At 37.0% G+C, this 27,341-nt stretch overlaps 4 protein-coding genes across 11 annotated transcripts in view; 3 read left to right on the forward strand and 1 right to left on the reverse strand.

Annotated features, from left to right (window-relative positions):
* Nucleotides 1–62: 62 nt before the first annotated feature.
* Nucleotides 63–5,834, reverse strand: LOC128875784 (uncharacterized). Of its 2 annotated transcripts, none has more exons than XM_054121670.1 (4): nt 5,593–5,834; nt 730–791; nt 553–644; nt 63–486 (listed from the first exon to the last, which is right to left on the reverse strand). In XM_054121670.1, exons 2-4 carry the CDS (start codon nt 745–747, stop codon nt 237–239), a joined length of 360 nt encoding a protein of 119 aa, XP_053977645.1. In that variant the 5' UTR covers nt 748–791; nt 5,593–5,834; the 3' UTR covers nt 63–236. The 2 variants fall into 2 exon arrangements, with proteins under 2 accessions (XP_053977645.1, XP_053977644.1); XM_054121669.1 differs by lacking the exon at nt 5,593–5,834 and adding an exon at nt 874–1,351.
* Nucleotides 1,516–7,147, forward strand: LOC128875782 (spermatogenesis-associated protein 20). 7 transcript variants are annotated; one of them, XM_054121666.1, is made up of 13 exons: nt 1,516–1,533; nt 2,347–2,513; nt 2,705–3,074; nt 3,194–3,337; nt 3,511–3,600; nt 3,695–3,949; nt 4,092–4,271; nt 4,385–4,594; nt 4,717–4,909; nt 5,097–5,265; nt 5,332–5,540; nt 5,841–6,040; nt 6,146–7,147. In XM_054121666.1, the coding sequence occupies exons 2-13, from the start codon at nt 2,371–2,373 to the stop codon at nt 6,416–6,418; spliced, it is 2,436 nt and encodes an 811-aa protein (XP_053977641.1). In that variant the 5' UTR covers nt 1,516–1,533; nt 2,347–2,370; the 3' UTR covers nt 6,419–7,147. The 7 variants fall into 7 exon arrangements, with proteins under 7 accessions (XP_053977641.1, XP_053977636.1, XP_053977635.1 ...); XM_054121661.1 differs by lacking the exon at nt 1,516–1,533 and adding an exon at nt 1,543–1,636; XM_054121660.1 differs by lacking the exon at nt 1,516–1,533 and adding an exon at nt 1,653–2,005.
* A 150-nt stretch (nt 7,148–7,297) lies between these two features.
* Nucleotides 7,298–9,370, forward strand: LOC128875783 (uncharacterized). Its single transcript, XM_054121668.1, has 3 exons — nt 7,298–7,905; nt 8,222–8,347; nt 9,009–9,370. The coding sequence occupies exons 1-3, from the start codon at nt 7,805–7,807 to the stop codon at nt 9,277–9,279; spliced, it is 498 nt and encodes a 165-aa protein (XP_053977643.1). The 5' UTR covers nt 7,298–7,804; the 3' UTR covers nt 9,280–9,370.
* Nucleotides 9,371–10,770: 1,400 nt separating this feature from the next.
* The window catches only part of LOC128874572 (voltage-dependent T-type calcium channel subunit alpha-1G), a 98,528-nt gene continuing 81,957 nt past the window's right edge, over nt 10,771–27,341 (forward strand). Inside the window, exon 1 of the mRNA XM_054119410.1 lies at nt 10,771–11,963. Within this exon, the coding sequence (XP_053975385.1) occupies nt 11,657–11,963 (307 nt within the window). The 5' untranslated portion in view covers nt 10,771–11,656. The remainder of the gene's footprint in view (nt 11,964–27,341) is intronic.

The following is a 27,341-nucleotide window of genomic DNA, read 5'->3' on the forward strand; positions in this document are numbered from 1 at the left end:
AGCATTTAATGTAAAACTAATATCAGTATCACGATATTATTAGATGGTTATGAATATTCCAGTTCGTAAAATATCTGTTTATTGATTATAAATTTATTGTAACATATTTTATGTAAGTCACTGATAAAAAAAAAATATTCGTATGTCGACATTCATCACATCTTACATCAGATGAAAATAAATATTCAAGTCTGTGTATATTGATTCTTCTCCAGTACTTATGCATTCACCTTTCGCTACATGGTTGTCTTCTGTTTAGAATCTTTTGTTTTTGGACCATAATTAAAAGTTTGTAGCACAGAGTCATGCTGCTCAGTCCATAATTTATAGCCTTTTTTTGTAGGATATTTTTTAACACTTAGGCATGTCATGCATGTCCATTTTACTCCTTTTATTGGTTTTGACATTAATCGTACTCTAGCTGTTTCACCAGGTATAAGCGGACATTGGCAGCATTTACAAATTGTTCTTTTAATATCAGATTCTCTAACAAAAATTGTATATACTTAACTGTTTTAATAAAATAGTTGTTGTTTCATCGAAAAAACTTACATTCGTAAAACAGATTTCTTTGCACATCCTATCATTGTATTACCATAGTATGATGCTGCCACTCTATTTTTTAGTGCCATTAGATGACCTGCCTGAATAGAAATTTGCTTTAATTGTTTTCTCCTATTGATCAAAGTAATATACAAAGAATGATCAAGTATTACAGTTACCAATTACCTGATACAAATAATTCATCCTTTCAAAAACATCTTTCCCTTGACATAATTTTGTATCTGTACCTAGAACAATTGTATTATATACATTTAAATACAATTATACTAAATTCATTAAAAATAGTACTAATTAAAATTTTGTACTAACTCATAGTTCAAATTATATTCACTTTACAACAAACAGTTACTGTTTACAAACAAATACAATTGCGGTATGATATTGTTGTCTGATTTTAAAAACATACATACATATTATAAAGTTAATTTTAAACTACATTGACATTTAATATTGTCGTTATAGGTTATGTTGCGTAGATCTGTTTATGTCCAACACGTGTTATACACTGTCATCAACTGTCATACACTGACGTCTACTGTGCTTGTTATATTACGAAATAACAATATTTTGTAAAACTGGTTGATGTACAAATTTATACGAAGTATTGTGCTTTCACAGAAAAGATGAAAACCAATAAAAACAATGTAAAAAGTATGAATAATTGAATAATTGAATAATTTGTTATATAAATATCTTATTCGTTTCTATTTCTATAAATTAGGGAATGTGCACACGCAGTTCAAGGGATTTTCGTCGTCAAAAAATATAATGTTTGGAATGACGGAAATCCTTCAAATTGAGTCTGCACTTTCTCTGATTTATTTTCTTTTGAATAATTTAAAGGAATTTAAAAACCCCGCTACTGCATATATATATGAATGTTTTACATTTTAGTTGGGCGAATTTTTCCCACGGGGCACTACAAATTTTGTTGGTGCCCCCCTGGCGATAAGCAGGAAGGCTGATAAGGTAGGTTGGGTTAGGTATATTGCAGCTGGACTTATTGTGTTATTGTTGCCATTTTTGCCTCAGCATCACTCATTGTCAGCACAGCTAATACTTACTATATAGAGTAGGTTGTGGCACGATTAATTGCTTGCGTTTGTCCATTATTGAATTGTAATTTTAATTGTATAAATGCAAGTGTATCAATTTTGTAGGAATTTTAAATAAACTCAATTCTACTTGAATGTGATTTCATTTGTCAGGGAAAAATTGTTTTAATTTTAAATATTTTTATCGATAATCTATCGTTGCATAATTTGTCATTGTATCTGCTATCACTTCGCATTCTGTTAGCATTGGTTCGCATGAAAATATGCAAGGCAGTTGTTAGTAAGTGCTTTATACGTTCGCAAGAAACAGTTTATTTGGGATTATTTTTTAAAAACAGAAATAATTCCATTAATTATTTTTGGAAGTAGAAGGAATGTGAATAAAGGTACACGGAATAAGAACGCGATGTGAAACATTATTTAACATTCATTTGTTAAAATGACCTTTATGTAAACTGGTCAAAAACGGAGTAAATTTCTCAACAGTTATTGTTTTAAATAAACGTATATAATGTAGTTCTTGGAATTTAATTGTCGAATAAACTCTTTAATCTTTTGTGGTCCAGATTTTCTGTTTTCATTACGTTTATGTCGATCCCCACTCGGCATACAACTGCAAAGGGTTAATAAGTTTCCATGTTTCGGAAGTTCGATGTTTTTTACAAATAAAACAATATCGAAAGTTTATTTTTAGAGTAGCAGTAATCGAAATTTCAATTTTTATCAGGTGCAATTTCATGCCAAAGTTGTTATGACACTGGGAAGATGCTGTCTTTTGTCAATAATTCGTTACACATCCGAGTTAACTAAACAACGGTGCGGTCAGAATCGAGGCACGAAGTCTCATTTACTTCAAGGTGCTTCTTTATCAATCGGTGTACATCAGCTAGGCAGGTAGCACATTCAAATACAAATTACATCATTTTCGTAAAATATTAATTTTATCTAGTAGATATTTGTTAAAAATAGAATAGTACTGCTAATAATAATCCTTTATTTTGTGTGAAAGTACCTGTAAAAATATATATGTTTGTATAATTTTTGTATAAAAATCAAATACATAAATTAGTAAACAAATTTAATAGGACACGAGAAAAGTCATTGACTTTTCTGACTTTTTCTGCAAATATGGCTTCAACAAGTAACTCTAAAAACAAGCAGCAGGAGACAAATAATCGACTTGCTTTAGAAAAATCTCCTTATTTACGACAACATGCTACCAATCCGGTTGATTGGTATCCATGGTGCGATGAAGCCTTAAAAAAAGCAATGAATGAGGATAAACTGATTTTTTTATCTGTTGGGTATTCCACATGCCATTGGTGCCATGTTATGGAGAAAGAATCCTTTAAAAATAAGGAAATTGCTGAGATAATGAATGAGAATTTCATTAATATAAAAGTAGACAGAGAAGAAAGACCAGACATTGATAAAATATATATGACTTTTATACAGGTAATGATCTCATTTTTAGCTGTAAAATATGTTTCAGAAACATGACTGGAAAACTGCCTGTATAAGAAATCATAGTAATTACTGAGTAGTTACAAATTAAGAAATATTATTTAATGTAGGCATTGACTGGTCATGGTGGATGGCCAATGAGTGTATTTCTCACTCCTGATTTAAAACCCATAATTGGTGGGACATATTTTCCTCCAGAAGACACACGTACACAAACTGGGTTTAAAACTATCCTGCTTAATATCGCTCAAAAGGTATGAATATTTTTGCTATTAATAACATAGAAAAGTACAATATTTACCAATAAAAAGTATACAATAAATAACAAACAATATATTGATTGTTATGTATTTTGTAGATTTAATATTTATTGTGTATTTATTTAATTGAAAATGCCTGTAACTTTTCTATATTTCACCTTTTGTAGTGGAAAGAACTTAAAACCAAAATGATAGAATCTGGTTCCCATAATCTTGAAACACTACAAAATATTTCTGATATTTCACATACATCAAAGGTAAAATAATGAGTGACAAAGTTTTGTATTTTTTTATATTTTGTTCTTAGTAATAGAAATATATCTATTATTGCTTATCAATTTGTTTATGTAGACAGATGATGTCCCATCGTTGGAATGTTGCAAAATATGCATTCAACAGCTTACAAATGAATTTGAACCTGAATTTGGTGGATTTGGTTCAGAATATATGCAGTCGCCCAAGTTTCCACAGCCAGTGAATCTTAATTTTTTATTTTATATGTATATACGTCAACCCACAGAAGAGATTGCCAAACAGTGTTTGCACATGTGTGTATATACTTTGACAAAAATGTCCTATGGTGGCATTCATGATCACGTAGGTCAGGTAAGAATTTTAATTTTTGGTTAAAACATAACATTTACTTAACTAGTAAAACGCGTTATCATCTAAAAACGGCTATGGAAACCTTTGTTTTAATTTTTTTTGAAAAATATTTAATTATAACTTAATATTTATTTTTAATAAGGGCTTTTCAAGATACTCAACCGATAGTGAATGGCATGTTCCTCATTTTGAAAAGATGTTATATGATCAGGGTCAGTTGATGCAATCTTATGCAGATGCATATCTCGCGACGAAAGATGTTCTTTTTGCTGAAGTTATTGATGACATAGCTACATACGTAGTAAGAGATCTACGACATCAGGTATAATTCTTTTTTACTTTATGTAGTAGTTCCGTTTAGTTAAGTATGCAATACATTGTGTACTCTGTGGATGCATTGATATCCGTGTTCAATCTTTGTCTTACTTATTTTAGGAAGGGGGCTTTTATAGTGCTGAAGATGCTGACTCGTACCCTACACCTGATGCAAATGCAAAAAAGGAGGGTGCATTTTATGTGTGGACTGCTACAGAAGTTAAATCGCTTCTAGATAAAGAAATTTCTGGTGGAAAGAACATTAAATTGTCCGATATTTTCTGTCACCATTTCAACATAAAAGAGTCAGGGAACGTAAAAAAGTATCAAGTATGTTATATATTTACAGAATAGCAAAATTGTTGACAAGGTTAATTGTTTAATCTATGACGGCTTATTAGTATTAACCGGGAAATGTAATCAGGGCTAAACCACATTCTTCTTGGTTTTAGGATCCTCACGGAGAGTTAACAGGAAAGAATGTATTAATAATGTATAATGGAATTGAAGACACCGCTAAAAAGTTTAATCTGACTAATGAAGAAACGAAGTCGCATTTGAAAGAAGCATGTTCCATTTTGTACAAAGCTAGGTCGGCAAGACCGCGACCTCACTTGGACGATAAAATTATTGCAGCATGGAACGGTAAACAATTATAGATGTTGATATTAATTAAGGATTGTAGGTTAAGATATTCCGACGTTTCGCCAACCTTGCAGTTTAAGTTATCCTAATATACTCATGCCATAGTTCATTGGCTACCGGAAGCCTCAATTAATGTTAAATATGAGGAACCAAGCCGTAAAAGCGTCAAATTATAAATTGTTTCTAGGTCTCATGATAAGTGGTTTGGCGCGTGGAGGAGCAGCGGTTGGTAATACGCAATACATTGAGTACGCGGCTGATGCAGCAAAATTTATCGAACGCTACCTCTTTGACGAGACTAAAGGTGTACTACTTCGCAGTTGTTACCGCGATGATAAAGATGCAATTACACAAACGTTAGTATTAAATATTTATTATAAAAATTGTCCGATATAACGCAGATGTTAATATCACTTTTTTAGGACTGTTCCCATAGCTGGTTTTCTAGACGATTATGCGTTCGTTGTAAAAGGATTGTTAGATTTGTACGAGGCTAGCCTGAGAGTACGATGGTTAGAATTAGCCGAGAAATTACAAAATATTCAAGACAAACTCTTTTGGGACGAAGCGAACGGTGGATACTTTTCAACGACGTCGGAGGATCCCGCTATAATTCTTCGGCTCAAGGAGGGTATGCTTAAGTACTTTTGCGATAATTTTAGCTCGGCGATTAAAATACTCACAGTTTCGTACGGCACGTGTAGTTGTTGCGGTCACGTTGGGCTATGAAATCAAGGAAACCCATATTCTGTAGTAAAGCCGAGCGTGTCCAAATATTTATAGTGCGGTCTGCTCAGTGTTTCATTAAGCCCAGCCATTACGTCCATCAAGCTGCGGTAGTTTTGCTTGTGATTTTGATATTAGACCAAAACTTGAATGAAAGAAAAAGATATGCCATGTATTTCGAGAAGACTTATAATCTTATTCGCAGCCCACGACGGAGCAGAACCATCGGGCAACTCGATTGCCGCCGAAAATCTCCTGAGACTGGCCGATTACTTGGATCGCAGCGAACTCAAAGATAGAGCCGCACGTCTTTTTGGATCGTTTAGACGCTTGTTGATGGTAAGACCCATCGCGCTTCCACAACTAGTATTGGCGCTTGTTCGTTATTACGACGATGCAACCCAGGTTAGTGTGAATATTGCGAATATCCAGTAAGTCGGTGGTTCTTAATTTTTCTAAGCTTATATGGACATATTCAAAATATGACTCCATATAAATTCTGCTTTGCAGATTTATATTGCTGGGAAACGGGACGCAAAGGATACCAATGACTTACTTCGCGTTGTGTACGAACGTTTGATACCTGGGAGGACTCTTCTTTTTGCCGATCCCGATGACACGAGTAGTATGTTATTTCGCAGAAACGAACATCTTTGCAAAATGAAACCTTTGGATGGTCGAGCAACGGCTTACGTTTGTCGAAACCATACGTGCTCTTTACCTGTCACGGATCCTGTACGATTGGCAGTTTTGCTAGACGACCAGCGATATGTTACCAAATAATAATTGCAGTTTATAGACGTTTAAACTAACCTTTAACTCGTTAGACGTTTAAACTAACTGTATAACTCTAGGAAGACTGAATCACGAGCTGTTATGCTAGGAACTAAGAAGGTTGCTCATCGAGTCCACCTGCGTTTCCCTTTATTCGATTGGTAAACAATCGGTTAAAAATTACTACTTTAAAATCAAAGCCGATACGTAAATATTAACTTTGATATATCAACGACAATAAACAATTTTCTAGAAGTATTTTACTTGGGGAAAGGAGCGTATATTTAAGATTTTCTGAAAGGTGGGCTCGACAAGCCTCGACTTCAGTTTTTCTAAGGTTATGTGTCACGGTGAACGAAGACCGCTAGGTTACACAGGAAAATAAAACAGTTTTGTAGGCAGTTACGTACGCTATAAAATGTAATAAATTCGACTAAACCATATGCCGGAGGTGTCCAAGATAAGCTCCAAGAAACGTAACTTACGGCGAACATATATATACTATAGTATAGCTCCTAGTGGAATAGCGGGGATATTCCAACACTTCATTAAATGGTGAATTCGTTGTAATTCAGATTTCTAAGAGCTCAATTTGGACACGTTTGCTGTACACGTTACACGTTGAATTGTATAATAAAAAATCGATTGTTACTTGAGAATTGAGGGAAGTTAATACTTGTTACATACGATTGTAAATACTTTTTTTTTTGTTTAAATAAAGCGAAGATGTTGGAAGTACGAGCTATTTATTTCATGCTAATTATTAATGTAAGGCTAAGGTGATGTAATTGTTAATGCGCGATAATGTTTTCTTCTCGAACGTTTCAGATACTCGACATTCGATTTCCGTCAGGCTCGCGAGTCCATTAAGGTTAATGGCAGAACACATTTAAAATCTCGAATAAACCGTTGGCAATCTGCGCCAGCGGATAATCTTTTCCTGCGTGGTGGTTTTTGATCATCGACAGACTTTTGTCGAGAGCGGTGTAGTGCGATGCCTACCGCAAAATCTCGTGTCGAATTCCAACCGAAAATAGACGCGGTACATAAACCACTAGAGGAAAAGAGAGGACGAATCGGGCAGATGAGAGGAGAAAGTGGGAAGGAAGCCGGAACGGAGATTTGTTGAATTTTAGCTCTAGGAAATCTTAACCTGTAACACGTGCAAAATCTTTTCTACAGTTTTCGAGCTTTTACCACAATGACCGCCATGTTGGCCCACCGATGACCGATGCTTCCAAACTTCCAATGTATTTTTAGAACGCTTGCATCTAATAAAAAAGAAACTTGCAAACTTTCCAATCAAGTTACTATCGCTACAAATGCTAGAAATAAGAATGACTCAACCAACTGTTGAATATTTCTATTTTTTACATAATAGTTTAAGCAAACGTCATGGAAAACTTGCGCGGCGGTCAACGCGTTAAAATACATCTTCAAGCCAATCAGACAATGGTTCGCTATTGTCTTTGTTCGTCCAAGAGGATACAATTTTGGTAATCAATCGACTTTTGAATTTTGTATAATAAGTGAAAGTGACAAATACTAAATATTATATTTTAATTGAACGCTTGGAATATTTGGAATGCTTATGCTAACTCTATTTATTACATGTATATTTTATACTCGTTTCAGAATGTTTTAATAAATGCTATACATTTATTTTATATCTCGTTCGAAAATGAGACATCCGAAGCTTGGAATAAGCCAGGAATGTTATGAACTACTGATTACGCAATTATTTATATTCTTTGCATTCTTTAAATAAAAAATGATTCATTTACTCTCACTTACATTCATATTCTTCTTCAGGATGGATTTTGCAAATTGCTACCAGAAGTCACTATTCTGTAGGCATATGCGTGTAGACGAACGGTTGTATACAGCCATAAAACATCACGTCGCGCGCCGTCGACTGCTCGACAAAAAGAGACAGAGGTAGCCAGCTGTTAGCTTTGTAGTGATCACTGATAATTGTCGGGTTATAATTAGTATTCACGAATTACATTTGTAACCAGCGATTATAGATGTTGAGAGAAGGTAAAGTTTACACATGAATAGACGAATCGAGAAACGGACATTTGTTTAAAGTGATAAAGTAAATAAAAAGATGTTTCCAACAATGATCATGACTAGACTGCGGATCTTTATGTAAAATAAAATCTTCACGAACGTGCCCATAAAAATTGAACCTAAATAGGAATTTATTTTATTCTGGAAATTTTATAAACATAAACTTTGTTTTCAATTCTTTTCATATTTTCGCATATTGTTTGTATTTTGTAGTTTCTTGTCTAATCACGACTATAAGTGCGCATCAATATTATTTCTACTTTAAATGCCTATTCAGATAAACATCTTTTTTTACTTAGTTAAGGACCAATTTTTACTTAACACGCTTGTTAATGTCTAAAATTGCCTATTATCTCAAATAGAACAAGAGTTGTCAAGAAATTATTCTTGCTAACAATAAATCAGTCGTTTATAATTTCTCCGAGCTAATCGTATTCGACTGTTCGCTAGTTATAATCAACATTTAATTTTGAAGTTTATTTATTGTTAAAAAGGAAATTTATTTATCTCATTTTGAAAATTATAGCCTGGTATTTCGAGGTCGCATTCGTAGGATCGCAGAGGCGCGACCGAAGCTACTACATCAAAGGAAGAACTTAGAAATTACAAATGGTTGTTGGTTTATACAAGATGGCGCGCCTCTATGGAGGCCACGAAAGGTTTTGGAAGCTATTAATCAGCAATTTGGCAATAATGTGGTTACGCTGGGCTATCCGAACCATTACCCTAACGCCACGGAATGGCCTCATTACTCTCCTGACTCGAGTTCGTGTGGTTTCTTTACTTTAGTGCTATAACAAAGACATAGTGTACAGGAGTCGCTCTTCAAGTACGATGGAATTAAAAGACCCCATTTTCAAAGCGTTTCAAGCTTTTATTATTTATCTATTGGCCAATCTTATCAATACTTTAAGCTTTGTTTATGTCGTCTTACTGCCACAGAAGAAACTCATTTTAAGAATGTAACAGATCTTTTTTTCATGCATAAACGAAGTTACGTATATTCTGTGCCTTATATATTTACCTACACGGAAGTGTAATATTGCTGCAATATTGGCCATCACGTAGGTGAGGCAAGTAAACAGCTATTTCACTTTAAAAAATCGTTTCTTTTTATGCATGTATCTGTACAGGTAGATAAATAATTATAATAGCATAAAATCATTAACACATTACATAATTAGATATCATGTTACTTAATCTATAGTAGTGGTTCCCAGCCTTTCCTGCTACACTCAACTCTTTCGTCTTGTGTTAGAATATTTTTTTATTTCCACCCTCCTCCCTTCAGAGAAGGTCCATATGTTTTATTATGACTATAACAATCGAGGTCAATGCATATTTCTCATACATACATACATGCATCTTTGTAATTAAAGCAAGGAGGAACAAACTAATTTACCAATAAAATTGATTCTCTATTACAATAGTTGTCTCCAAAAGTTGGCTAAAACCATTATTAACAATTGAATGATTTCAAGAAGAACTTTGAAGTACACGGCTCAAAGTGACCTGCTTGGCAGGCTTAGCGTTAAATCATAATCATAAAGCTCTTTTTGAAAAGCCTTCATACATCAGTCTTACATAACATGTATTCTTTTATCGTAAAAGGAAAATCAAATTAAACATAACTTTGGCTAGCGCATATTCCTCGATAAAAAGCATGCAAGTCAATAATGTTCCATTATTAAAAGAGTTTTAATTTATGGCCCAACTAGAAACTCTCGAATCTAGTAAAGAGGTTTTCATCCCCTTCGGCACACGTAGCACCACAACCCCATGCTCTTGCACAACAGGGTGATCCTAAAAGACACCTACCTTCGTCTCTACTTCGCGAATTTCGCTATATAAAAACTACAAACACTGTCGAATAAATAAGTACCTTGGTCCGCGATCTCGAGGTCTAATCACCTATCGTACGTCACCTTTTGCAGAGAAAAGAAGAGCATCGCGCTCGATCGACGCGAAAGTCGAAATCGAATAGATCCGTAGGAGCAGCATCCGGAGGCAGCATTTTCGTCGGCATCTCTTCTGGTTATCTCTTCCCTTTTCCTGCCTTCCACTTGGAGTGGTGTCCGCGAACGAACGAAGGGGGCAGAGTAATGAGGAGGAGGAAGAGGAAGGCGGCGGAGAGCGGAGTAGGAGGATCTCCAGATCTTCTCGAGGGAGGATGCAGGAGGTCATGAAGCGGATGAGCGAGGGAGGTGTAGACGGAGGGGTCGCGCATGCGTTCAGTTTTGTCGACAAGGATGTTCGACGTTTTTTTCAGTCACCGGTCGACGCTGCACCGGGCGCCGTCGAGGCGTACGTTCACGGGTAATTGATACAAGGGGCGCAGTTCTCCGTGTATTTTCCTCCAGAGAGAAACGATTCGAATAGACGAGGCGCGTTGCGCACGATCAGTGTATGAGTTACCAACGGACGGGGATAGTTTTCGGCGGAGGCCAGTTCCCGACACGACTCCTTAACGGGGAGCCACGCGACACGCCACGCGCCGCTCACGCGTTTCGCTTTCCATCTTGGTGCAACAACTCGCGACCGTTCTCAGCCGAGTCAGCCAGGTGTTTCCGAGGACCGGTGCTCCAGGTGGTGTCGCGTCGCGTCGCGTCGCGTTCAGGTTCCTCGATGTGCCCCGACGTCGAGGAGCTACCGTACGGCCGCGTCCGCTTGAGCGCGAGCCAACCTGGTAGCAGGTGAGCTCCGAGCTCGCGACACCGAAGAGGGCACCCGAAGGTGAGAACTGCAGGTGAGAGGGACTGGGCAAGCGCGAGGCTACGCACCTGGATTTCACCGCTATATCGCTTCAGCGGAAAATGCGGCCAGTGGACGTGCGACGACTTGTTCGATCCCGAGACCGTGGACAAAGCCCGCGATAAATGTCTCTGGTGGAGCGAAACGCGTTCGTGTCGACCGAGGTTCAGGTGTGATCGAGCTGAAAAGATTGACCAAAACCGATAGACAGTGTCCTCGATGTCGGTGTTACACTCGCGGCTGATCTCGTCGCTTGGAGCAACGGCGTCGACCTTCGCTACTCGACAGCTACTCAGGAAAACTCTACCCGGTGATCAATCTTCCAGTGACCTTCTCCGGAGAGCACCTGGCCAGTTCGCCTGGCGTTAAACGGACCCTCGCGTCAGCTACCAGGATAGGAGGTCGAGGTTCAGCTTGAGAAGCATGTCGTCGCACTACCCCCAAGGATATCGGTACCGCTCGGCGGCGAAAACGAACGGCGAACAGGGCTCGGACAGCGACGTTGCCGAACTCAGCGATCTCGAGGACGACGAGGACGAGGACGGGGGTGGCCAGTCGACTGTCAGACGTGTCCTCGCCGAGGAGGAGGACGACGACGATGACGACGACGACGAAGACGACGAGGAAGAGGGCGACGAGCTACCCTATCCTGGTTTCGTGCCGGTTGTCATGCGATACCTCGACCAGAGTACACGGCCGCGCAACTGGTGTCTGGCGCTCATCACTAATCCATATCCTTTTGGAACGGAACGACGGCTCTGTCGTCTAGAAACGGTGATATTAATATTTCTATCCCGAGTAGCTCGTGTACGGGGCTTCATCGCGACGAGTACAAGGTACAGCACGCGTGCCAGCGATTTATGGCTTTCGCGTTAAAATTATTCCACCTCGCGTGACGGAATAGGTAAGTCTCTAGCTTGGCCATGCCTGACGTAAAGTTCCCGCATACATCTCCGTTTTGGAATTTATCGTCTTCGTACCGTGAACACGAAATCGCGCGTGTTCGGTGAAATTTCTTTCGGACCAAATTGGATTTCCGCTTTTTCGTTCGCGGGGGCTGGCGATGGATTTTCACCGCGAGTCTCGAAGCTTTTTCAAGGTCGTTTCCTCCGAGGGTTCACGTTGTATTTTCGTAGAAAGGATTTATTCGCTTTTTAAACGGGAAATATAAAATCCTTTAGGTACGAACTCGCGTTTTCGTGGTGTGCATGTGTGGTAATGTGGCGATTGTATGTGATTTTTGTGTGGTAGGGAGATACAATATTACGTAAACGGGATTAAGAGCAGGTTCTACGCAAAAATTTAACGAACGTTGTACTGTGTCTTTTCATTTCATGGAAATACGATGAATATCATACGGGTACATGCACAAACCACATATTCCACGTATAATATGTGAACGAACCCCATAAACTACAAAGAATCTACACAAAAATCGTATAGACACGTCACACGAATCACATGTTTCATATATAAGTATGAAAGATTCCATATAATCTATAAAAAGATTACTGTATATTGCACACATGTGGCAAGTATCGCACAAAAATGACAGGGATAGCACACAAACGTAAAAGTATTACGTAAACTACATAAAAATTATACATTCTACACAAATACATGAAAGAAACCGCAGAAATATCGCAAGCAGCTCACAAATGCAATTCACGGTATTCCACACACTACAAACACGTGCGTACATAAGGAATAGTGTTTCTATTAAATAGTTGTTATTTGAAAAACGAGTAATGAATTACGACTGATGTTTTATTCGTGAGTCCCTTCTTCCAGTAAAGGTTTTATTCGGATGAAACTTTATACTCGCTACCCTAAACACTGATATATACATATAGCGAGTATAAAGTTTCATCCGAATAAAACCTTTACTGGAAGAAGGGACTCACGAATAAAACATCAGTCGTAATTCATTACTATATATATATAAATAAAATAATAATTAATATATATATATATTTATTCAGAAAATCGTTATTCGTTATTTACGGTGTTTAGGGTGACGAGTAAAGTTTCATCCCAATAAAACTTTTAGTGAAAGAAGAAACTCTCGAATAAAACATTACTCGTTATTCATTTTTCAAATATATATATATAGATTTAATTTTGTTACATACAGTTATAACAAAAATAAGAAAATAATTTCACCATATTTTTGTTACGATCTTCTAATGCATTATCTATCGTTCGACCTACATTTTCTTTGAAGTTAATCTTACAGTTGCAAGTTTGATTGTTTTAATTGAAGAGCTGTTTAAACATTTTTTCTAGTTACCTAATATCGTTCAGTGGAATGTATTAGACATGATCATGTTCCACCAAAATTTATGGTCTGATAAATTTTTCTCTATTCCTCGAAACAAATCACGTCTCAACAGATATACAGGATGTTTACATTGTTGATATCCAGCATTCTTCTTGTAAACGAATGGCGTAGGAGAATAGTTTCACTATTTTTGCATGGAACGCGATGGCTTAAGTCGATTTTTAAAATCTCCAATAAATATCGAATTACGATGGTGACCTTAATTTTCTGTACCTGAGCGTTATTCGTAATATCTGCAAGTTGTTGTGTAGAATAAATCTATCGACAATCGTTATGGTTGCTCGTGATAAAAGATAAAAAAGGTAGCAACGAGTTTATGCCTGAAATTTGATAAAATATGCGAATCAAATGTTTAAACGAAGACATAAGCATGTGCAACAGATATTTTGTATTAATGATATACTTAACGTTATTTATTTAGATATTAATTTGATTGCACTGATCTACATGTACTTTATAGATTAGGGACTGCAAATCAAGTATGCTTATCGAAGGAGATATAGTAAACGTTTTACATCCCGGTGGTAATGTTTAGACGTCACGAACAATTCATAACTTTTAACAGCTATAGTTTGATCAAACTCAATCGACCGCCCGAGGTCACTTTCGCGACCGTGAATCAAATTAAACCATAGACACATGAATGTAGAGACGAAGCGTAAGGCTAGTTTATAGACGAGAGGGGTAGTTGCCTATTTACAGGGGGGATGGTAGCCGGAATTGTGCCTAAATTTAATCGGTTGCATTTCTACGCATGTTCTATACCATCTAAAGTGAAAAATGATTAATTACAAATTAACGAAGAAGTTAAACTTTGTACTATTTATAAATCTAAAGTTTTTCTTTAAGTAGTATTTAGTTTGTACTTTGTTTGATTTATTTTATTTATTGAAAAAGTATATTTATCACAACTAAAATGTAAGTCCACAAATGTGCAATTACTTTTTTTTTTTTATCATTAATTTAGGTATATGAGTTAATTTGTGATCAATTATTAAAAAAATATTCATGCAAAATATTATTTTTGTACATATTATACATCAACGTGTTAGAAGCCTATGATTCATTTAACAAACAACCACAGTATTTCTTTTATATATATTTATTTTTTGTACCGTAATACTTCGACACTTACATTTTTCGACGTCTGAGCATTGTAAGTTATTTGTTGACATATTTCGTTTCATATTATGCTTTCTCTTATTGACATTTTCTCGATTCCGAATTTTATGCTCGGTGGACCATGAACGACGTTATTCATTGTTCATTTATTTAACGGATAATTAGCTGCGTTCGTAACCATTTTGTAGATAACCCAGAAACACAAAAATGGACGCGACAGCAAATGGAGTGGATAATAAAAATATATAGGACACATCGAACAAAGTTCAGTATAATAGACACAGCATATTACCAAGTATTCCGAATATCGGAATGCAATATTCTATACAAAATACTCTCGTTGTCAAGAAAAGATGCCTAACGAGACCCACTAAATCAAGTTCGAGTGTTAAAATTGATTATTTCGATAACGAAGTCTGCAAATACAGTTTACTGTACACCCGAGACTTATTTTTAGTTGAAGAATCATCGAATGCTTTCTGATTGTACCACGAATTACGAAATGATGCACAGCGGTGTGATTTCGCTAAACGAAATAATATTTCATGTTTAACTAATTATTTATGGTATTTTGAGGTATTGGAAACAATTACTAAGAAATATCTTATTTTGTTTGTATTAAAGCACTTAGGTATTTTTAATTATTTTAATGATTCAAAATATACACAGATCTATGAAATATAACTATCAACTACTTACATATAAATTTTTATTAAACATTGCTTTAAATTTAAATAATACTTTTACTATCAAAGTAACATGTACACGTTGATGACTTAGGGAGATTCTGTTTTCAAAGTAACACGATAGGTATAAAATTTCTAGTACAAATTGACAATGACTATGAAGTATATTTTTAGATAACACTTGGAGGTCCGGCATTTTGAATTTAGTATTCTGAACTCTCCATTCGCAATCACCAACCCCAAAATCCTCCTAGCAGCAAGTTCCAAGAAAATCTGTGATTGAATTATGTTGCTAATCTTATGTATTATTTATTATAAAGTTAAAACCTTTCGTCCAATACTAATATTTGGGTATGACAATGAGATTATTTAACAATGTTGATACAGCCTTTAAAACTGAGTACGAAATTACTTTTTTCAAAGGATCCCAACTAGGTTAAAATGAGTCCAATCATAGTTAAAATTTTTGAAATATATGTTCACTTATCTGCTTTAGAACATTATAATTAATCACGAGACTGCGAATTTTTATGCATTTATACAAGATTTGAAGGTACAAGAAGTATGTCAAGAAGGATGTTTGCAGAGTAAAATAAATTCTTATCTAGGTTCAATTTTCGTTTAACTTTTGTAAATACGTTTGCAAAGATTTTATTGGGCTGTCTGAAAAGTCAGGTCTGAATATATCGGAATGGCTGAAAACCAATAAAATGTGTACATTTCTTAAGAGATTGCGGAACACCTTGTAAAAGGTTGTGGAACAAAATGGTACATACATAATTCAATAAATATACGTCAAAATTCAAATATGCTTTTGAATTTTTTTTAAATCTACAGGCATAAACTTTCTGGACAACCCAATATTTCGCCCAAAGATCCGCAGTCTAGTAATCACTAGCAGAGTTTGCTACACCAAAAATTCCCCGAAAAATACCAAAAAAGACTTGCCCAATTACAAACAACGACGTTTCAATCGGTCGGATCACCTGGCACGGTACGGTTAAAATAAAAATAAAAATGACAACCTTCCACAAAATACCAGGAACCAATTTTTATTTGGAGCGAGCTCGACAGAATCGACTTTTGTCCCAGCCAGATCGGGTCAAATACCTCGTGTCGTGCATATGACACGAGAAGAAAATAAGATAATATGATTACCAAGGGACGAGTGTGTATGCAGATTCGAAGTCTCTCGGTCGGTGGTAGTGGTAGATCGCGCGAGGTCGGTCTGAAGGCGCTTTAAATAGGTCATTGATTGACCTATCCCCAGACGAATCCCAGTGTGCTTGTAGGGACACCGACTGACACGTCCCGTCTCTACGTATTTCTGCCTCCTTTTTCCTCTGTTGTACCTCTGTATGCTTGTCCGTTTGTGCGCGAAATTGCGGGGTGTGCAGGACGCACGTGGTCGACGGGCAAAGTTTAGTCAGCCACCATCGGAGCAACAAGCGTTGCTAGAAAGATTCCCATTGTGCCCGCGGACAATGGACGGCTGGAACTACTGCGAATGCGGGCCAAGCATTTCGCAATTCTCCGCCGCTTTTATCCCTCTCTCGTTCGCTCGTAGAAATTGAACAAACGTTCCCTTGTACCTATACCTTTCCCTTCGGCGAACACTTGTTCTTACGGTCCGGGGAACAATTTCTTACGATCCGTAGGTGCTGGCTCTAATTTTTTTTCGAACCCTGGTTTCAGTCACGATTTTCTAAACGAAATGTGTCGGGAACGATCGTGTCGCGATAAGGTAATCGTTTGGAGGAATACTGTTAGAGTGGTGGAAAGAATTACGATGTCGAGTATGGGTGACAAGGATTTAAGAAACGAAGTAAATTAATTCCGAAGATGAGGTGTTGAAGGAAATAAATCTGGGTAGGGTTGGTCAATTTTAAAGAGGTTGCGAAAATAAGTAATATATAGATTATTCTATGTAGTAATTGCATTACACAAAACCTGTTCTTATCACTAGACTGCGGATCTTTATGCAAAATAAAATCTTCGCGAACGTGCCCACAAAAATTGAACCTAAATAGGAATTTATTTTATTCTACAGATATTATAACATGAACTTTATTTTCAATCTTTTTCATATTCTTGCATATTGTTTGCATTTTGTAGTTTCTTGCACATTCGAATTTCCTGTAAATGCATAAAGATCCGCAGTCTACTTATTACTAAACATTTTTACCAGTCACCCCTACTACCGCACATGTTGAATTGTATAATTTCTAATTGTATAGGGACAAAATTTTAGCCTCGTAGACATTTTCACGATTATTTATTTGTGTTGAGGAACAAGTGAGGGACTATGAGTGCAAGGAGATCTTCTATTTATCTACTTGTAAGTTTAGTATCTTATCCAAATGCATCGTCGATATTACACTCTGCTTTGGATATTTGATCAAATAAACATTTGTTTATACCACATTTATAAATACTAAAGGGATATTTTTATAAATATCAAAGATTTATTTCGAAACGTGGAACACTTTGTCAGCCATTATGCTTTTTCTTTCATAACAATGACTAGAATCCAATAGTTTATTTATTTTCCTCGTTTTTTGAAATTCCACTCTGATTCCATTTACAAAGTGCCAGTCTAAGAGACGCCCTTTTGTTAAAAGACAAAACGTCGCGTTTCTGGGGTAAGTGCGGTGCGGTTTCACCCAACTCCCTTAACAGAAGGCGTCCTTAACGCCCCTGCTCCATAACCAAGAGGTCCTGGAATAAAATCCTTATTCCTGATCGTTACGACCATATTTCCAACCCCTTACCTCGACTCAACAGTGTCGTTTGATACTCGATAACGACGCCACTGCAAATCACCAGCGATATTGCTTGGCGCCAACTGGCTCGGAGAATGCATGGCTTATGTCACGGCCGGTTTCAGCCCTTGACCCACTCATAAAACTTGCGAAAGTGAAAAAGCGTCGCACTGTCTGCCTTAAAAACACTCTCGAAATACCTTGGACGCCAACAAGCCCGTAACAACGGCTGGAACTGCTCGTTCGGTTTATCTGGATTCGAACACTCCAGCGATTCGAATATTTGCCGAACTGAATTCGAATAACCAGAAACGCGATATATTTTTTTGGGTTCGATTGGACATTGGATTAATGAGAAAAGCGTATTTACTTGACGTAATCTGAACCGTGGGAGATCTAGACTTGTCGAGACGTGAACATAATTTGAAAGGACCTTTTCTGTTTTGGACTGTTGTATGAAAAGCCAATATTGGCATGAAAATACATATGAGGCCATGAGAAGCAGAGTAGTCTATCTACAAAAATGATGATACTGAGTTATAAAGAGAAATTGGAAGCTGTGATTTTCATTTAATTATTTCTATGTTGCCATCTGTTAATGATTGAGGAAATTAAACATACGTCAACATAACTCAATTTTTAAGAAAATCTTACTTAGGTCACTCTGGTTCTCAAGGCCTCATATATTTATTTATTATTTTCTATTAGAGGAGAATCACTATTACAAGAGAATAATAAATGGAGAAATACATTCCAGAACAGAATCGATTCGAAAACCTAGACACTCAAATTTATCACAGTAAACTAAACAAGAAAATATGTCTTTTTTAAAGATCACTGCAAAACTCACAGGACTTTCTAACATTCATTGTTTAATAAACTGCGTTCACGCCATTTTTAACACACATGCACGCGACTAAATAAAATTCCTCTCAGTCATTATGATATGTATAAACACCGTGTCAAAGGAAAAGTCGGGCCTGGCGTTCGTTCGCTTGGAATTAATTCCCAAAGGAGACTTTGTCACGAAGCAATTTGACTGTCTAGTCTCATCGACATGTTCGCTATCGCAATTCCCTGTGCACCTCGTTTGTTACTCTTTCGCTGAGAAATGCAGCTTCGTCAAGGCGACGAGCGTAAGATTCAAGCAAGAATCAAAGTACAGTGCCGTCATCCTTTCTGAATAAATCTACGTTAGGGATACTTGAAAACAGAGTCGCCTCCCCCGCCGCTGCTCCCGCAGTTTCATCTCGAGCTACCCGTCGACTCGAGGGATCGGTAGCAGCAAAGACAAAAACAAGCTGGCCGAACTTTTACCAGGTTGTTTTTACTGAACCGTGCTCGGTATTGTTTTGACGCTTCGACCACGAGCGACTACTTTTCACGCCGCACAATGGGCCAGAATATCCGAAAATAATGGCCAAAACTAGAAAGAGTTTTCAGATTCGCGTGAAACGTGATGTAAAGGATATTTCGAAAGGATTTTAGGATTCTGTTTTTTCGATAACGCAAACACTGTGGAATGTAATCGATTTATATCATTGATACGATATGTTTGTGTTAATATGGGTAGCGTGACTAGGGTGACATTCGTATTTTGTTACTAAAACACAAAATTCTATAGGTTCTTTTGATATCGTTAAGATGATAGGATTTATGTTGTCAGCACTATGTATATTTTCTCATTTTACTTTTTTTAGACCAACTGTATTTTTGATAAATTCAGAAATGATTTCTAATATTACATTATATTATATTTATACATTTGTCGAAATCATGACTTTTCTAAATAAAAGCCTTGTAATTTTTAAATATTTTGAATTATTCCTAGTTGATCTTCATTTATAAACACAAATATTTTACTTTCCTCCTACTTATTTTCGTACAGGTAAATGAATATTTTGATCTTTACAAATTAAAATTATATTATCATTGACCTAACACTGTGAAAGATTTCTCTTTCATTTGTATTTTTTACGCACGAGATCACTATTATTTATCACAATGTTAAACAGTTAAGACTCCAATATCTTCGAGTAGATATATTCGACAGCGATATAAACAATTTTTGAGTGACTGTAAAGTGTTGTTTCTGAACCCTATGTACTCTATCGCAGCAACTGTTTCGTCTGTGCATACGCAGGCTTGACAGGGAACGTGTTAAGGACCTTGACATATCGTGGAGTGCAAACGTTGGGGACTAGTGCAGCAATACGTGACGAAAAACACATTTGGTGACTTGTATCCTCCAGGCAATCGCATTCCCACTTGACTGTGTCCTCAAATAAGTACCTCGGAATACCTCCCAGGAGTCTTTTTACGGTCTCATTGCCGTCTACCATTGAAATTCTCAACCATAAGCTCGTTTACAACATGATCATTGCACTAGGGTCGTTCTACAAGAAAAATTCAATCAAAATACTATTCTATTCTTCTAAGAATACTATTCTTCTAGATAGGACTTCATTTTCCAGGAAATCAATTTTGAAAATTGTCGAGATACGCTAGCGAGTAGGACTTGTCTGGTACCCTCAGGGCCTGTAGTATGCGTGTACGCAGCTACAGTACGGGATTAGCGAACCCGAGGTACCTGAGTTATAGGGGGGCTAGCAGGATCCCACAGGTGTGAGAGTTAAGAGATGCCATGAACAGTATTAAAGAAATGCAGGAGTCATGTAAGATAAAGTAATGATAAGGAGAATGGAAATATGATTTTAAAAGACCCTTTAGTGTAATAGCTATTGTATATGGTTACACACTTTAATATATAAAGGGAAGGACTTGTCTGACGTGTCTGTTCATGACTCGCCGTTTCTACTTATTGTGGTACTTACTTGGTGTCTGTTCATTATTCGATGTTTCTACTTACTGCGGCATTTACTTGTGTCTGCACATTACTCGATATTTCTACTTATTCTTATACTTATTATCTGCTCATTACTCGCTGTTTCTACTTATTCGGTAGCCTGCATTTAAATAAATATGAATATAAGGAAATATGGATCTGTAATAAATTTATTAAAAGATATTAACTGTAATGTATTTAAGAAAATGAATTGACTATGTGAAATTCGATAACATGAATTGACTATGGGACATTCAATAATATGAATTGACTATGTGAAATTCGATAACATGAATTGATTGTAGTAAATTCAGTAAAATGAATTGACTGTATGAAGGTCAGTAAAATGAATTAACTCAGTAAAAATAAATTCAGTAAAATAAATTGATTACAGTAAATTTATAAAAAGGTATTAACTGTAATGTATTTAAAAAAATGAATTGACTATGGGACATTCAGTAAAATGAATTGATTATGGGACATTCAGTAAAATGAATTGACTATGTGAAATTCGATAACATGAATTGACTGCTGGAAATTCGGTAAAATCAATCGTAGGGTCCGTAGGAAATTTAGTAAGCCGAGTCTACTGTAGAGAATTCAATAATACGAATCACCGGTAGTAAATTCAGTAAAATGAATTAACCGATGTTCGATCGATTCGCCGAATATTGTTTAGAACCGTGCGCAGCTAAACGAGATTGCTACACCGCAACCGACCCAATAACATACTCGAAGCTCCGGTTGGCATTCGTGGCTTTCTATTGAATTTTCGCGAAGCTCCGCGCTACGTTGCAGCGTCTTCGTGTACCCGCGCGGAATTGTTTTGGCATCGATCGGTCGTACGCCGAGCAGATTACGTGAACGAGAAAAATAATGGAGATAACCGAATCGTCGACAAGGTAATTTCGTCCCAGAGATTCCCTGATAGAGTCGGAAACGTCAGTCAACAAAACAATTTAACGCGGCGCCGGCGCCGGCGTCGCAACGCTCGCTTCTTTATCATTTCTGGTATATATCGCTCGTTTCGGCCGTCCGCCATCCCTCTGTCTTTTTCGTTTCGCCTCCATTACAAACGGGTGAAAAATAATCGAATGAGTACACCGTCAACGAGGCAATCTTCGACAGCCTCGAATACCGCCGGAAGTGACAGTCGATCGAAACAATTTGCCCAGCCGCTTCGGCTGGCTGATTGTCTATTAAGCGTCCCGTAAATGAGATTCGAAGCATCGATGAGAAACAGAGTGACAGAGGTTACCGATGGATCGTTAGATAAACGGAAGCAATCAATCACACGCGTTCGAAGTGGCGCGGCGACATTCCGTTTTCAACTTTCGGCGCGGCGATCCCGACTTCTTCTCCTCGCCAGTTCGTTTCACTTTCTTTGCTGAAAACTTTTCACCGCTGTCTCTTGGTCGTGGAACTCGAGCGCATCGGTGGAGCTAGTTCGGCTTAGAAGTTTCCCTTCAAGTTCGTCGATGAAAAGTAAACTTCCTCGCAAGCAAAGTATCTTCCGCCTGGTCAGCCGCGGGAAACTTATCGCGCTGGTTACTACATATATATAATAATATATAGAGCGGAAGTTTATTCTCTGTCACTAGAATTACTTACTGTTTGCCTCTATCACGCATCTTGCGCTTGTTTCTCCAGTTTGCTTTTCAAGGAATATACGGGCTCGTGTTGTGGTAAGAGAATTCGTCTTTGGGGTTCTGTTTAGTTTCTGCTGTGCGCCGGAACGTTCTGGCAATTGATACCAGAGAGATATACAACAGATTGCTTTCCTGTAAATCATACATACTCGACAAGTGGGGAATTCATTTAACCAAAATGCCTGAAGAAGATTCTTTGACTTAAAGTAAGAAAATACCTACTTCATATCTTTTACACTTCGGTCTAGAAATCGTCTAGGCAAGAGTAATGCGTACGACTTTGGGCATATCTGTTTGGAAAACACAATTAATTTAAGAGTACAGGGTGTATTGTACAACAATCTTTCACTTGGAATACGAAAATCTCATAGTTTAGTTCATTATTTAGTTCGTTGTGAATGAATTTAAAGATATTGGCAATAAAATAGTAATTATTCAAATTATTTAAAAAATTAACGATTTCTTTAGATTCGAATGAACTTTCCACTGGAAAGTACCACTTTCAAAATAACATATTGTAAAAAATGAAAACAAGAGGAATCTTAAGTCCATGTTTTTATAGGCATTAGCTTCACTGAAATAGATTTTTTAATGTAAAAACTAAACTGAACACACGTAAATACACGAATAATGAAGTCGTTTTAATTATAATTATTAAGAATGTACTTCTTCCACTTAAAACAATATTTTTGCGATGACATTTTATAGCCAAAATTCTCTTGTTTACTTTATGAAAAATCGTACTCCATTGAATACATGATTATACATAAGAAGAGAAGATATCTGCTATATTTTACTAAAATTACCGTTCTCATTTTTGATTTTTTAAAGTGGACTCACACCATTTTCAAATGTAACAACTCAAGTATTTGATTTCTACATGTTCAACTTCAAGTTCACGCGCCTCGAACAGTGTTCAATTTAAAGGGTTGGAATATTTAAAAATGCTTTAATTGAAATATTATGGGTCAACGATAATCTATGAAATGCTTCGAGAATACCATAAAAATGACGTCCTTCATGTTATGCCAACGCTTAAACCCCGGTTCTGCATTTATGCACAGCGATCACGTCGTCTGTAACGAAACGTCGACAACCAAGGAAGTTGCGAACGACTCGAAGAACATGTAGAACGAAAGGAAATCGAAACGAGCGAGTGGAAAGGGTGGATTTTCACAGAGATTTAGGTCTCCAGGCTCGCGTGCTACGGTGGATCGATCGGCCATATCGCGGCTATAGTGAATCCGAAAGGAGCCTGGTCTCTGATCGACAACCCTGACGCTTCCATGGCTTTTCTCGGTTACGGTATCGTCTATCCTCCCATCCTAATTTTCCCCTCGCCATCAATCTCCCCGGATTACCTTTCAATACGTTTCTCTTACGAATCGACCAGTGAATTCACTATTCGGCCAACCACTTTGTGCCCATCGAATCCGCGGCTCGTTCCCGCGCTTTATCAATTAAAATATCCGTACCTATCGATCTCGGTAAGGCTTTCAATTAAAACACCACGCATGCGTTGACGAGCGAATAATTACAAGTTTATGCGCCGGAACGTGAACAGACAAGAAGGGGAGGCAGGCTCTGTAATCGCGATAATTGCCGGAGGATTCTTTCCTGCAATCTTTTCACGTTTCGACGTTGTTGATACAACATTATTTATCAAATCTGCGAGATTTTTGTGCGAGACATGAGCTATTCGAGACTTACTTAGGTAATCCAGGGCAACATTTTTTTCAAATATGTTTGCTGAAACGTAAATGTTACCTTACGATAATATTTGTATTAGAGGATTTTTAAGGTGTTTAGGCTCTTTTTAAGTAAAGGTTTTAGTTTAGTTTTAGGTAAAGTTTTAAGAGATTTTTAGGTTCTTTGGATAATTATATTAATTAGACTGCGAATGAGAAATTGAAAAATAATGTGAAACTTAAGCGGAAGTATGGTTTATCTTCTAAACGTATCCAGAAGTATATATTTTACATATTTGTTCGCAGTGTAACAATAATAATAAATAAGAAGCGATTAAGATGTAATACGAGGCACAGGTGTGAAGTAACTCGCGAACGATTAATAAATACAATAATCACGCGTAAAATACGCTTAATAGAGGACAACAATTCTCGAGTATTACCTCGCGAAGTAGTTTGGTGGGAACATCTGCTGGTTTGTCCAGCACGATTCTGAGAGATTTGTTTTGTATACTCCGCATTTGGCTGGTGTGTGCGGCGGCAGCTGTGGCCCAGATCTCTGCTCCATAAGTGAAGATTGATCAGGCACAGGACCTGTATAATAAGATTTTTGTTGGAACGAATACCATCGCTCCCTACGAAGATGCAAATTTCTGAGTTGTACCATAATCTCTTCGAGTGAATTTTTCATGGGACATATGTATAATATTTACTCTGGCACTGCATCGAATATCATGAATCTTAACTTTGATTTTCGGTGGATCGATTGTTATTTTTTATTATTATAGCTTCTTTTTTAGGGTTTACTGCTTGCTCTTATAATCGAGGCTTTAGGTGAAATCAGTTGTTTGACTGTTTAATATTTGTTCAACGTTATGATTGAATTTAGTACAGTGTTGTTAGGTCCTTGTGCACTGTCTTATGAAAGATGGCAGCTCCCAATCACGCAATTTCAATAAGTTGTAAGGATAACCACGCGCCTCTTAGACAGGATACCGTTCGCCACAAGATGAGAATAATTCATTATCATAATTCATTATCCATTTGTGATTCAAGCAAATATGACGAATATCATATAAGCTAAATACAACCACAAGTTTATTGTATACGGGGTGTCCTAGAATTAGTGTAAGAGCTGGAAATGGGGATGAGACGATTCTGAACCACAATTTTCTTTGCAAAAATGTCGGATGGTGCTTCGTTTTTGAATTATTAACGAAAAACCATGGACCAATCACAGCGCCCGAGTAACACCTCCTGTCCTCGCCGATAAAAGGACACCGCACGTTTCTCACAAGTACTTGCCTAAGATTCGTATATAAGCCATTCCCAACTGACTTCCAATATCCCTTACGGTCGAGAAACTGTTTAGGTGAGACTCTCTCGCTCTCCCTTCACAAGAACCACCACCACATTAGTACACAACACCATAAATATCTAAAAAGCATAGTCTACTCGTCGATAACGAAAATGACGAACTTACAACAAAAGGGAAGGACCGAAAGAAAATAATTGCTTGAAAATTAGAAAACGGTGTCGCGTTCTGTAAGGTGACGCTGTTAGGAATCCACGTTGTGGTAGGACAATGTTCTGTTCGGATAAATAGAACGGTTGAATTGCGAAACATTGAAATGGAGATATCGGTTGATAACAGGAGCAGGCGACAAGCAGCGTTGAAAAGTCAATTTGTTCGTGTGTACAAGCCATGCAACGCCGTTCTATTTACCCTATCCCGTATCCAATCGAGGACCTCCCCCGTTCCTTTATCCGTTCACGCATCTTATCGTGTCGCGTATCGACAGAATCACCCTAGATAAAGACTCTGCCCTGAATGTTTGCAGGTGCGAAAGATAAAAGTTATCGGTGTCCCGCTGTTCACCGATGAGAGACTATAAATCCCTCGCGTTTCCTCTCTCCCTCGCGTTAACGGCTCGCAAAGTGACAAAATGTCGGGATTAAGGAGGGAGAAGGGAGGATTCAGAGTGTTCCACCGTGAGCGATAAACTTCTAGAAGCCGACTCCACGGATCAACGTATCAACCTCAAAGTGTTCTCAGCCTGTCAACTTTGAATCACGCTGAAATCTTGCTGATTCGGATAAGATGGATGTTTCATTGAGAAAGAGTTAAAGACAATTATTCTTCGTGGTAAAGAAGTAAACAAACCATGGTACGGAGGCAATCAAGCATCTATAGTTTGTCTAGAGGAAACAGTCTTATTTAGATTACTGTCCAGGGAGAGATTCTTTCCATGTTGATTGAATAATATTATTATTTTTCTTCTGATACCCTAATATATATACTTGTGATAGAATTTTGTAATAGTGTCTTGTAACAGTACAATAACAAAGTAGTTTCGCTGTACGTAGCTTTACAAAAATCCACGATCTTATTTTTGTGTTTAGTTACATGTCTCTGAAAACAGGTTCTATAACAAGCCTCTGTTGTAACTCGATTTTATGCAATTTTCTTATGCTTTGATTTGCAGTAAATAGAACAATGTATTTAATTATACGATTGAAGTTTGACGAGGTTACGAAAATGAGCACTACAAAGATTGTTTAGTTTTTAGTTTTATATATTAGGGGAGCCGAAAAGTAACCTGAATGTCTCCTTCGAAAAGTTTTTCAATGAAAAATCGAAAAATTTTTTTTAAAAAAGAGAATCGAACAACTGCCTTTACGTTGGCAAAAACCGGTAGAAAATGATAGAAATTATTTTGTTGATTAGTATTCAAGATTTCTTCAATAAATAAATGTTGATGAAATTTTGATCACTTTTCGGTCTCCCTAATATGTATGTATTAAGCTTGTTAACTTGGAATTCCGTTGAAATCTGACTGATTCGGATAAGTTGGATGTTGTTAGAATTTATATTATACAAGTTTTGACAGCATTAAGACAAGTTTTCTAATTAGGAATCTAATTATGTGAGTGAATCAAAACATTCCAAGTATCGACGTGCTGGCACAGTGTTAATCGAGGTAATTAATTCCATAAAATAACAACCGTACACGT

The sequence above is a fragment of the Hylaeus volcanicus genome, chromosome 4 (assembly GCF_026283585.1).
Source record: "Hylaeus volcanicus isolate JK05 chromosome 4, UHH_iyHylVolc1.0_haploid, whole genome shotgun sequence".
NCBI classification, from domain to species: Eukaryota; Metazoa; Arthropoda; class Insecta; order Hymenoptera; family Colletidae; genus Hylaeus; species Hylaeus volcanicus.